This window comes from Chelonoidis abingdonii, chromosome 13 (assembly GCF_003597395.2).
Source record: "Chelonoidis abingdonii isolate Lonesome George chromosome 13, CheloAbing_2.0, whole genome shotgun sequence".
In the NCBI taxonomy this organism is placed as follows: Eukaryota; Metazoa; Chordata; order Testudines; family Testudinidae; genus Chelonoidis; species Chelonoidis abingdonii.
The window spans coordinates 23,132,268-23,145,469 of record NC_133781.1 but is presented as its reverse complement, the minus strand read 5'-3'; the positions used below and the strand labels follow the sequence as shown (position 1 = coordinate 23,145,469).

Here is a 13,202-nt window from a genome sequence, read left to right as displayed (position 1 = left end):
ATCCAGAAGTGCTTCAAGTGAGGTCGAAGGTGAAGCCAGTTGTTCTACCAAACAAACTGTGACAGATATTCAAGCTGCTGCCGGGAAAGAAGTGTCTGAATCTGAACCACTGACTGATGATCCAGGAGATTGACCGTCTATATATCGGACAGGCAAGTGTGTGACATTGTTGCACGTGGCCCACCGCAGCAGAATGAAAGTTACGAATTTCCATTTAACGAGGAAAGACGGAGGTTCACAAGTACTCATTTCTATCGAACCATGGCAAATGGCGAGAAAATAAGACGTTCATGGTTAATGTACTCAGTTCAGAAAGATGCCATTTTTTGTTTTTGTTGTAAATTATTTGGCACTGGCGACATACCGCTACGTCGTGGAACATCTGCTTGGAAAGCACTGTCAAAAAGACTTCAGCAGCATGAAACAGGCAAAGGTCATCAAGACTGTATGGTGAAATGGTTTGACCTTCGGTCAGGCATAGTAAACCGTACATCTATTGACCAACTCGAATTGCAGGCTTTTCTGAAAGAAAGAGATTTCTGGAGAAATGTTGTCAAACGCATGGTTGATGTCGTTATTTTCTTGTCCGAAAGAAACTTGGCATTTCGAGGAAGTAATGAAAAGCTCGGCGATCCTTCGAATGGCAACTTTTTGGGACTGTTTGAATTGCTTGCAAAGTATGATACTGTCCTCAGCGAACTTTTACAGAGGATTAAGAAGGCAGAGACACATGTTCAGTACCTCAGTCCACAGATCCAAAACGAGCTGATTCAACTTGTTGCCAGTAACATTCAAGAGGCCAACATAGCGCAGCTTAAAAAAGCAAAATATTATTCAGTTATTTTGGACTGTACTCCCGACGTGTCACATGAAAAACAGATGTCTGTGGTGTTACGCTTTGTTGAATGCAACGGTGAAGATGGTGTCAATATTCGTGAAGCGTTTGTTGGTTTTCTTAATGTTCATGATACAATTGGCGAGGGCTTATTGGAAGCGTTTCTTGAAAAGGCAAACAACAAACTGTGTCTGACGAAGTGGGTATTCACCCATGAACGCTCACGCTCCAAAATGTCTGTTAGTCTATAAGGTGCAACAGGATTCTCTGCTGCTTTTACAGATCCAGACTAACACGGCTACCCCTCTGATACTTAACTTAGGAATAGACATTGCTGACATGAGAGGCCAAGCTTATGATAACAGCGCAAATATGAGAGGAAAGAATAAAGGAGTTCAAGCCCACATGCTAGAAATAAATGACCGTGCCTTGTATGTACCATGTGGAGCTCACATTTGGAATCTTGTGATCTCAGACTCGGCAAAGTCTTCGAAATATGCCCTTGACTTTTTCGGTAAGGGGCCCCGGACGTATGTTCGGAGGGGGCCACGTTCTTTGTTGCTACGGCCCTGCTGGTGATCAATATGAACACGATTGTGATAAAGTGATTGACAATCCAGTCATTCCCTGCTGCAGCAGGCACGGTTCTCTGGCTGTAGTTCCCCGCTGCCGCCGGCAGGTGGCGTCCGCAAGGCGAAGCTGCTGAGTGATGCCTTTCTTGTGCCGCGTGGGGCACCGTAGCCTCCCTCCCCGCTCCGGCCTCCTTGTCCAAGATGGCGGCGGCAGGGGGAGGGGGCGTCGTGCGGCTCCGGCTGCTCTTCGACTACCCGCCACCGGGGAGCCCGGGCTGTTCGCTGTGCTGGCTGCTGCTGGAGCCCAGCCAAGTGCGCCTGGTCACCGACCTCATCAGCCTAATCCGGGAAAAGTTCGGCTTCAGCCGCCGGGCTCAGCTCAGCCTCTTCCTGGAGGGGGCGCTGCTGCCACCGACCGAGAGCGCGCGGCTGGTGCGGGATAACGACTCCCTCAGGTGGGGGAGTGGGGAAGCGCGCGACTCCCTAAGGCATCGAGGGGACGGGGGGAGCGCGCGACTCCCTCAGGGAGTCGGGGCGGGAAGCGCGAGACTCCCTCAGGCACTGAGAGGGGGGTGGGGAGAGCGCGAGACTCCCTCAGGGAGTCGGGGCGGGAAGCGCGAGACTCCCTCAGGCACTGAGGGGTGGGGGAGAGCGCGAGACTCCCTCAGGGAGTCGGGGCGGGAAGCGCGAGACTCCCTCAGGCACTGGGGGGTGGGGGAGAGCGCGAGACTCCCTCAGGGAGTCGGGGCGGGAAGCGCGAGACTCCCTCAGGCACTGAGGGGTGGGGAAGAGCGTGAGACTCCCTTAGGCAGCGAATCTTGGTGGGGGTACCTCTGGCCACTGTTCAGTTGCCCCCGTGGGAGATTGACGCCCCTGATGTTTCTGCCCAGGCTCCCTTGGCCCAAGGTGGTACTTTAGTCTGGGATTAAGCAATGGAGCCATAGGAGAGGGGGCTTTTTTAATGGTTAGGCTGTTCCCCAAGTGGCTGGAGGCTCAAATCTCTGCTTTGCTTCGAGTCCAACCCGGAGCCATCGCTCTCTGTACCTTCTCCGTTCTCTGCAGTGTTGCTTTCATGTAGCCAATTTTAGCTGGATGTATTTCTGAAGATTTTCATCACCTGACATAATCTTTAATTCCCAGAGATTCCAGGCCAATCGTGGAGGGTTGGCAACCGTACTTTCATGGCTGTCCTACTCTGCTCTTGCCTAGTGGATGGGAAAACCTGTTTCTGAAAATAGCTAACAGGATTTGGAACTCCCTCTTCCCCCTGGGCAGACACCTTTTAATATTTCTAAAATCATATTAGCCGGTCATATTGTAGCCTAGGTTCAGCTCTCTTTTGAAAAGTATCTTTATTGTTGTCTGGACATACCCTTAAAATCTTGAGATTTTAGAGGCAGGCCTGCCATGTCCCACAAAGCCGGTGTGGTTGGATGTTGACAGATGTTTGGCTGTGTGTGTGTTCTCTCGTGTGCTGCCCCAGCCCTGTGCAGACTGCTGGCACGACAAACCTTGCGCAAACCGCCCACTGACCACAAGATTCGTTAAGGGACGAAGGCACCCAGCCAAGTTTATTGTTGACGTAGCACGGCACTAGTATTCTGGAGACTCTACTGGACCATTAATACATGTATGCCTGTAACAATGAATGAGCTCAGTGAACTCCCTGAGATACATCTTTATATTCTGATACAAACACGTTAGTACTGCCCATTTGACGTAGTTAGTTACTGCCCCCTGACATGGCTAGTTATCACACATCACCTTGTACACATTGGTTTGATCAAAACATTTTTATTACATACTGTCTTCCTGACCTTATCTTTTTGGGGGGGCCAGTGTGTTCCTGTTATCCGTGGGGAATGTTTTTGTAGCATTCTTGATATCGGGATGTTTTGGTACCACTTGATATTGGGATGTGTTTGCGTTAGTACTTTGTGACTAGCACTTCTTAGGAATGTGTATTTCTACAATATCAATCCTGTTTTTGCCAGATTTTGTGAGCAGGTTTTGCTTCATAGCAGGCCTTTGATACAAGGGTTTATGTCTCGGAGCTCTCTTCCTATTACAGACTGTGCCTCAGATCAAACACCTAAAGTTTGACAAGTGTGGCTAGAGGAAATCTGGGGTGCAAGACAAGGCTTCTTAGGTACTGGAGGAAAGTGCAGCCCATGTTCCCTGCAGACTTCCCACTGAGCTCCCCTACTCCATGGTACCTGCACTGGCATGTGGTCCCCTCAAGCAACAGGGACATGTCCGCCCCCCTCGAGTGAGCATATGAGGATTTTAGGCTGTTTGATGGAAGCTAGTTTAGTCTTTGGTGGCATAATTTGTTGGGAGATTTATAGGTGCATCTCCTCATCTACTAAGGTAATATTTCTTAGCTGCTAAGTGAATAGCTGTGAGATTAGATTGTCTTTTAGAAATAAGGATTACTATTTAAACTCAATATGTAGAAAGGAATATTAATTTGCTACTTATAGTGAACACTTGTTTCTCTTTGTCTTTTTCACAGAGTTAAATTGGAAGAGGTAGTTGCAGATAGTTGTGATGAGATGGGTAATGGTATCACTTATTCATCAAGAAAAGAGAGAAAAAGGCACAGGCAAAAGTTGGAAGAGGAGGGGGAGTCTAAAAGTGAAGATGACAGACACAGAAGGAAGAAGAAGAAGAAGAAACAGAACTCTGAACATCTTTCTTATAAGGAAGAGGACTCTCTAAATGTTCAAGACTCTTGGAAAAAGTCCAAGAAAAGAAAAAGAAAAGAAGAGGTGAATGGAAGAAATAGTATCACAGGAGGTAAGGATGACAGTGGTCTTGATGAGTCCAAACAGCTTAAAAAAAAGTCAGAGGGGGAGAAAGAGCCGGAGACAGAAAGAAAGGATGTTAAGCAGAGAAAGACAAGGGCAGTTAAAGGAAAGACGGTTTTAGAAAAGGCCAACAACATTTTCCTTCTGAGTCCTAGTAAAAGTAGCACAGTAAAAAACATTTCAGCACAGTCCAGCAAAAAGAGAGGGGGAATTTCAGATTGTGATTCCTCCAGCACATCATCTGACAATGAAATGGATATGAAACAAAGTAAATCCTCACATAAACCTGTGGCAGCAATCCTACACAGAGACAAAGCCCAACTTGCTGCAAATTCTGCTATAAAAGCTGTTGCTGCTAGTAAAGTTACTGCAAAATCTAAAGATGAAAATTCCCCTAAGACTGCAATTAGTAAAAAAGCTAAACCCCAGTCCTCGAGTTCAGATTCTGACTCTAGTATGGAGGAGGAGGAGCAAAGCAATAACTCGAGAAATTTGCTGCCTAAAAATCCACCAATTGTGAACATTATGTCAAAGTCCCCCAAGGCAAAGACCTCCTCTTCAAAGTCTGATAGTTCAGATTCAGAGACATTTGTTATTAAAAAGCCCATAGCGAATGTTGGCTTCAATAAATCCTTTGTAAGAAATGGTGATAAACAGTTGTCAGCTAGCGATCAAGGACCAGCTGTAAACCCTAGCAGTTTTGGAAGGGGACTTGGAAGAGGAGAGGATAACTTCTTCTGGAGAGGACCCAGGGGCCGTGGGTGTCGTGGGATGATCCGAGGCCGGGGCTGGGGCCAGGGCCGAAGCCGAGGAGAAAGCAATAGTGTCTTTTTCAACTACAGCAGTGAAAGCCAGAAACAGCAGCAGTTAAATGAAGCAGCAAAAAACACTTCAGTTGTTATCCAGGTGAGTGACTATTTATGTCCTTAACACATTTCTTTAAAGATTTTTTTTAAATTTTATATTTTTTTACTAAAATGTTAGTAATTGAATATACAAAAACACAGTAATACCACTAGCTCTCATATCGTGCTTTTCAACACTAGATCTCAAAGCACTTAACAAAGAAGGTCGATGATATTATGCCCATTTTACAGATAGGAAATTGAAGCACAGAGAAGAGAAGTGATTTACCCAAGGTCATGCAACAGGCCAGTGCCAGAACTGGGAATAGAACCCAGGTCTTGTGAGTCCCAACTGAGTGTTCTGTTCACCAGGGAACACTACCTCTCACATCAAATGAGCATAAATTGTAAAAACAAAACAAAAAAGATAAGAATAAGACCAATGCAAAGAATGCAACTGTACAGTTCATATGGTTAAGGACAGCTAACTCACATCCTGAACAAGTGTTTGTAAAATACTGTTATTTTATATTATACACATAGCTTGTGCTCTACCTTTTGGGTTGGATGCTGGTTTGTGTGATGGATTTTCTCATAGTTTTTTCATACAGCATTAATATTGCTTATTTGCTTTTGTTAAGTAATTGAATCAATAAGTGTAATATTAATTTTACAGAATCCAGTGGAAGTTCCAAAGAGGGACTATAGTGTACTACCTCTGTTAGCTGCCCCTCCACAAATAGGGGAAAAAATTGCCTTTAAGGTAAGGAAATCCTAAAATATATAGTGTTAGTCATATCGCTCAGATCTCTTTCAGATGTACCAGTATAATAAATTGTGATTTATTACTTTAGCTGTGACATCCAAAAATTTTGCAGTGTTCAAACTTGCATTATTTAGTGACTGTTGCTGCAGAAGTATCAGACAGTATGTTTGCATTTATCCTGATATGCAGTTAACCTTGGTTCCCTTCGCTTGTAAGTTAGATGAGGAAAAATGGGTCCCAGTAGGATTGACATCACAACCTTTCCAGATGAATTATAAAGCTAGGCCTTCAACCATTAGCATAAGAACTGGGTATCCAAAGAACCCTTTTTCATCTTTATTGGTGAATGACATTTTTGTCTAAATCTTTTTATAAGAAATCTGGAACTCTGACTGGTTCAAAGCCCTCTAAGCCTTCTGGTATGCCTTGTATTTGCTAGTAGCTCTAAAATTATTCATTAATCTCTCTAACCAAGTATTTTCTTGAATAAAAGCACCTGCTACAGTTTTCACTGTGCATATATTTTCAAATTGTTTTACTCTAAAAACACAACTTGAAGGGAATCAGTTGATGTGTCTATTTTAGAAAGCTTTTGAACTAGTGCATTTAAGTTTATTTTGTTTTAACTTAACAGAATGACAACATAAGCAAAGAAATGTCATACTCTCCATCTCCACCTCAATTTCAGTAGAAATTCGTAGAGAAATCTCTACAATAGATCCTTCCCTCAGACCACCTGAGTCAAGCCTCAGTTAATTAAGCTGACTTTGAACCTTCCCAGAACGCCTCCCTTTTCCATGGAAAAGGTATCATGATACAAACAACTCCTTAAAGACCACCCCAGAGAGAAGTGCTTCTCTCACAGAAAAATGAAGTCACTATGAAAATCCTCTTAAGTTACTATTTCTCTCTGTATGGTGTTTCTGTGACATCATTGCAAAATTTGCTATAAAAATGTTACTTCATTTCCAAAATCAAAAATAAAGAAAACAATCACTGGTGCTGAGGAAACTGGAGTCACAGTGATCTCTTCTTGAAGCCCAAGCTGAATGGAAAGCCACTGGAGCAACCAGTCATGGAATACTAGCGGGGGGAAGCATTAGGGTCTAGGAGCAGAATACACAGCTCTTACACACTTCACCTCAATGATAGGGCCCAGGCTGGATAGTAAGTGGGTCAGCAAGGGCCAGAAGCAGGAGATAAATTTTTTTCATCTCTTTTAATGATTTGTATTTTTCTTTTAACAGCTTTTGGAATTAACTGAAAATTACACTCCTGAAGTATCTGACTACAAGGTATTTTTTCAAAAAATGTATGTATAATACTATAGTGGGTAAGACAAGGTTTTGGGGGAGTCTTAGATATTTTATAATTCTGTGCATTGTATATTCTCTCCCCCCACCTCTCATGTTATCATGCAGACTGTTTCCAATATAAATAAAAAATAATTACAAAATACAAAACTATTCAAAATATTAAAGTGTTGTCAATAGAAAAACACATGCAAACAGTACTGCTGATTTAACAGGAAACAATTTAAAATGTGAGGAAAAATTCCAAGCTTTTGGATGCAAAAGAACATTGAAAGACTTGGTACATTCGTTTGAAGTTGTCTAGACATTTGATGGAATTATTAAAAACATACTTTTGTAGCAGTTTCAAAGAACTTGATTTATAGCTGACTAATTGCCACAGTCACTGTGGATTAATGTAGCAATAAAAGTTTTGGGTTTATTGGTATTACTAATTTAGTTCATTTACAACTTTTTAAAGTTAATTGTTTAATACTTTAACAGATTTTTCAGAACTGGACAAAAGACTTTATCAAATAGAAATATGTGCTCTGGCTGTGTTCAAGATATCCTTGTAATGTAATATGAAACACTTGTCAAATTTGCTATGCTTCACCATAGGACTGTTTTTGTTGTTTTTTGAAGGAGGGAAAAATAATCAGTTGGAATGCTGATAACAAACAGCTAGAGCTTGAGATTCTTTCATCTTCAGCAGGCAAGTGTATGTAATGCCAGAAGTCGGTATATAAATATCTAAAGTCATTGCTGTGGTGGTAAACATATGTAAGACAATATATTACAATTTTTAGACACATTTTTTCAGCATTACCTCAATCATCATAAAATTTTCCCCAGATTAAAATAGTATGTTAAATAGAGAAAATCCATGGCACTTGCTTGCTGTCTTGAAGTTCGTTGTACATATTGCCAAGCAGGTTTGGATACTTGAATGACTTGTTAGGTGTGGCATTATGCATATAAAGTTCACTTTGAGTTGTGCTATTCACAGCTAGAAGGTGAACAATGTCCCATTGGAACTGCACTGTATCATCTGAAAGATTAAAATGGTTAAATGAAAATAAATGGAATAGATGTGCTTGTGAATGGAAGAAATTTTAGGGCCCTGTCCTTTGATGTCAATAGTATTGCCATTGACTTTATTTGGTGAAGGACTAAGTCCTTACCAAGTAATGGAGTGCACCTCAAATACTTGATTGAAATTCTGAATGCAAGTATAGTGGTTGCCATTTAATAACCAGCATTTATCAACAACTGCCACACATCTGAGTTTGACATAGTTTTTCCTTATACTTAAATCGGGAGAGATTTGTGATTGAGTTGGCAAATGTTGACTTTTTACTGGATTTTACTGTGTGGTTTTAACTAGATACCTATATTGCACTTTGGAAGGGGTTGAACTAGGTCACCTATCTCTGATATATATATACACACCAGTTATATGCACTGTATAATTGCATAGTGACAAATGGGTCCCTACCACAAATAAATTAGATTAATGAGTTGATACTGTCTAGTGTGATACAGTGTAGTATAAACACAGAGTAGTGTATGGTCATTACTGCTCAACTGCTTCATTGAACACGGGGGAGTGAATGATTGTAACAGTGTTTGTTGTAATGTGTATTGCTGATTAAATGAACTTGACTAGCTTTTTAAATATTATACAAATAATGTTTACTTTTACATTTATATAAAACTAACTGTAAATCATGTTTTTGTTCTTCTTTAAGTGGTGAAAGAGCCAGGAAAATTTGATCTGGTGTACCAGTCTGCAGATGGAGCTGAAGTGATAGAATATGCTGTTCCTCAGGATACAAAGGTGTGTTAATATTCTTTAAACTGCTTGGCTTTGTGGTATGCACAGTTGAAATAGCATCAGTTGTATGTGACTGTTCTTTACAGCTAAGGAACTTACTTGTTTTATTGAGATTTCTATTTGTCAATATGTCTCAATGAAAATGAGCAAAACCAAAAAGGAATAATTGCTTCTTTGTAGTGATTGGTGTATATTTATATTATAGCAATCATTACACCTCCATTTAATAGCTGCGTAGGTGTATAGATATATATACTGTGACAAAGTTCCTCCTCTACCTTGATGGGTCCTGCTCTTATTAGCAGATTTTCTCACCTCAGTGATCTTCCCCATAGTCTGGATCAACTCTTCCTGTGTCCGATCAGGAGTTGGGAGGTTTAGGGGGAACCCGGGCCTGCCTTCTACTCCGGGTTCCAGCCCAGAGCCCTGTGGATTGCAACTGTCTATAGTGCCTCTTGTAACAGCTGCATGACAGCTACAACTCCCTGGGCTACTTCCCCATGGCCTCCTCCAAATACCTTCTTTATTCTCACCACATGACGTTCCTCCTGGTGTCTAATAATGCTTGTACTCCTTAGTTCTCCAGCAGCACACCCTCTCACTCTTAGTTCCTCACACACACTTCCTCTCCTCTGGCTCCTCCTTGCCTGACTGGAGTGAGCTCCTTTTTAAACCCAGGTGCCCTGATTAGCCTGCCTTGATTGGCTGCAGGTGATCTGATCAGCCTGTCTGCTTTAATTGGTTCTAGCAGGTTCCTGATTACTCTAGTGGAGACCCTGCTCTGGTCACTCAGGGAACAGAAAACTACTCATCCAGTGACCAGTATATTTGCCCTCTACCAGACTCCTGTACCCCTGGATACCAATAGGACCAGACTCCTGTACCCCACTGGTCTGGGTCTGTCACAATACACAATTCACTGAACAAAATGTTTTGAAGACTTTTTTTCTTAATGTAACAGAATTCAATATTATGTCTAGCATATTTCAGTTTTTACAAGTTTGTCTATTCATCTGGTATTTTACTCTCCCTACATGTGTGGATCTTTGCTTATATCAGTGGAATTCTGTGTGTATTGGGAAAGCAGAATAGCAGAGCAGGGATTCACCATACAGATCTTTTTGTATTATACAGCAGTTCTTGTTTGGTAATATTCTTGTATAGATGCGCAGCTATGTACGTACCTTCTTAGTACAAATAAAGATAATAAAAGAAAATCTCATCTGTTCCACTCCATGCTAAGTATTATATGTTTGTTTCAGGTAACTGAAAGCTGGGGTGCACTGATTGAACCAAGACTGATCGTTGAACATTCTCCTACTAATGAATCAACCACTGAGAACGTAAAACTCTAAGATGTGAACTCATTTTCCATATGTGTAAATAATTGTATGGACTCACTGTTTTGTGAAGTACTTTCTTTTGGTTTTGAAGACAGCAAATGCACTGGATGTTTTTTAATAAATAATTTCAAAATGAAACTGTGTATAAGGAACTATAAATACAGTTTTTCAAAGGGAATTTTGGTGTATTTAATATCAAAAAGTACATTTGCCTCTCTTTTTAAAATTGTTTTAAATAAAACACTAGTTTTTCTGCCAAACAGCCATGAGTTACATATTTAGGAATTGCTTGCTAATGGATCTGAAATACAGGAATTCTTTTAAAATCATTAGCTCCAGGTAAGTTTATTCTCTGTAAGGGTATAGCAATATAACAATACAAAGATAACTTACTGTAAGGAGAACTTAAAATAACATTTATAATTCATCACAAGTCCAATTGCTAACCATACACGTACTCCACTATCTTCCTCCACTGCTGCAAGACTTGGCATAAATGCTATTTCTTGCAGTTCTGTAGCACCTTCCATCTGAACATCTTAAAGGGCTTCATAGATGTTAAGTGCTTTTACCCTTAAGAGGTAGGTGGGTATCCTCCCCTTGTAGATGGCAAAATTGAAAACCGTATGTAAAGCAAGTGGCAGAACAAGGACTAGAACACTGAAATCTAACACTCCTAGGCAGTGCTGCCTCCTATGTGTATTATATTAATCTGTTTGCACTTCTTTAAAAAACTGTTCTGTTGCCGTTTGTGTTGATCTGTTTGTGTCCTGAGTGCCCTTTCTTTCCTCCTTAAATCCCACCTCATTCAGTATCTTCCAGTAATACTCTGTTGTTGCTTTCTTCATTATTATTGATATTGTGGTAGCACCTACGAGGCCTGATTGTATGCTGCTTAGAACAATGGCACACAGACACATAAAGATGATCCTTGTCCCAAAGACCAAAGTTTCAAACACAAGAAAACAGCTAGATATAGTAGACTCCTGAAATATTGTCTGTGTCATAGGCTGCTTATCTAGATTTGTAATCTTTTTGGGTTAGAGAACTTGCCTTATCTATATTATAACATTGTGTAAAGTTACAATATCTTTTGATTTTTTTACTGTGTAAATACAGGACATACTAAAACATGTTAACATTCTACATGATCAGTTCAAATATTTTTGGTTATTTTTCATTTGGCATTGTTTGTGTTGCAATATTAACTTTTTTAAAATTCAGAAAAATGGGATAATGAATAAATGAAAAACTATTTAGCTGAGAACTGAAACGGTAAAAAAAAAAAAATACCAGTAAGATATTTTTGAGCCAAATAATAAGTTTTATCCCGAAAAGTTTGTGTTTTTAGGTAACTGCTGATTGTTTTTCATTTCTGCAAAAGAATTGCAAACAATTTATTTAAATGGAAACATTTTGCAATATCTTACAGAAGAACTGTCATCTGCTAACAGAGTAGTTCTGACATTTAATATGCATTTTGTGCAACAGACCCAAGATCCATATTCCCCATTCTACAGCTGAATGTGACACACAGTGCACACCTGTCTTGATACAACGCTGTCCTCGGGAGCCAAAATATCTTACTGTGTTATAGGTGAAACTGTGTTATAGCAAACTTGCTTTGATCCACCGGAGTGCGCAGCCTTGCCCCCCCCTGCCCCCCAAGCACTGCTTTACTGCATTATATACAAATTCATGTTATATTGGGGCGCATTATATCGGAGTAGAGATGTATCATGAAAAAAAATTGAAGTGTAAGTACTTAGAAGGTTTTTGAAGATACACATTTACTAATTGTATTTGGCCACTGGGTGGCAGTATTACAGAATATTTAATTACTATAAAAATTGTTTTTTATAGTCCACCAAATCCCTCAACAAGCACAAACCAAGTCAGTTGATATGAAACAAAGTTGTTCGGACAGACTGAATTTCAATTAAGTGAAGGCAGAGTTTGTACGATGTCCTATTAGGGTTTTATTTTGACAGCTACTGAGGTAACATGTAATATACCTATATGTTAAACACCTTGGATTAGTATAGTTTTTAAGATTTCATTTTTTCTACATCTGAAGTTTGCTTGTATCTTGTATATTTCTAAAATTGACCAATGTAAATCAAAGTATTCCAGGTTTACAAAATTCTGCTCACTTGGGAGTAGTATTCTGTTGACTAGCAAGTCAAATATCTGCCCCCACCTCCATTCAAAATCACATCAAAAGCTGGTGACCAGATGGTGCGCCTGGGCTGATATTTTCAAAACAGTTTTTAAAGGTTGGTATATAGTCAGTTACTAATTAATGTCACTTTTACATTCTTGCATGCACTGGTACAATACAACATTTTATTGTAGATACGGGAAGTGGCGAAGTCTTATTTTGTAGTGCATAATGTTTAGTAAAAGATTCCATTCTAAAACTTAATTTTTGGGGCTAAGAGTCTCCTTGCACAAGTTCAGAATGGAGTAATCTTAGAACAAAAGTATGGAGGAGTCTCAGCTCCAGGCTGGATTAGTTAAAGTGAGAGGATTGATGGATGAATGCCTATTTTGGAAAAGTTTGGAAAACAGTTTTTATGGTTTCCAAAACCATTCCCAATTGAGTAGATTAAAATTGTTCTTGAAATTATTTTAATGGGATATTGAAAAGACATAATTTGAGGAAGTAACTTATGCAAACACTGAAATGGTTAGACTATGCCCTTTTGGAGGGGAACCATAAGATAACCTTGAACAAAACAGACATAGTGGGATTTAAAGTGTGTCATAAGCATAAGTCCCAATTCTGAACCTTAGCGTCCAAAATGTGGGTGCCTGCATGAACCCTCCAAGCTTAATTACCAGCCTGGATCTGATAGCGCTGCCACCAGACAGGAATCAGGGCCTGCCTCACTCTGGTCTC

At 40.4% G+C, this 13,202-nt stretch overlaps 1 protein-coding gene across 1 annotated transcript; it reads left to right on the top strand.

The window, feature by feature from the left end:
• Positions 1-1,570: 1,570 nt before the first annotated feature.
• COIL (coilin) lies at positions 1,571-10,438 on the top strand. Its single transcript, XM_032805652.2, has 7 exons — positions 1,571-1,862; positions 3,923-5,123; positions 5,739-5,825; positions 7,076-7,123; positions 7,766-7,835; positions 8,872-8,960; positions 10,220-10,438. Exons 1-7 carry the CDS (start codon positions 1,609-1,611, stop codon positions 10,310-10,312), a joined length of 1,842 nt encoding a protein of 613 aa, XP_032661543.1. The 5' UTR covers positions 1,571-1,608; the 3' UTR covers positions 10,313-10,438.
• The last annotated feature ends 2,764 nt before the right edge of the window (positions 10,439-13,202 follow it).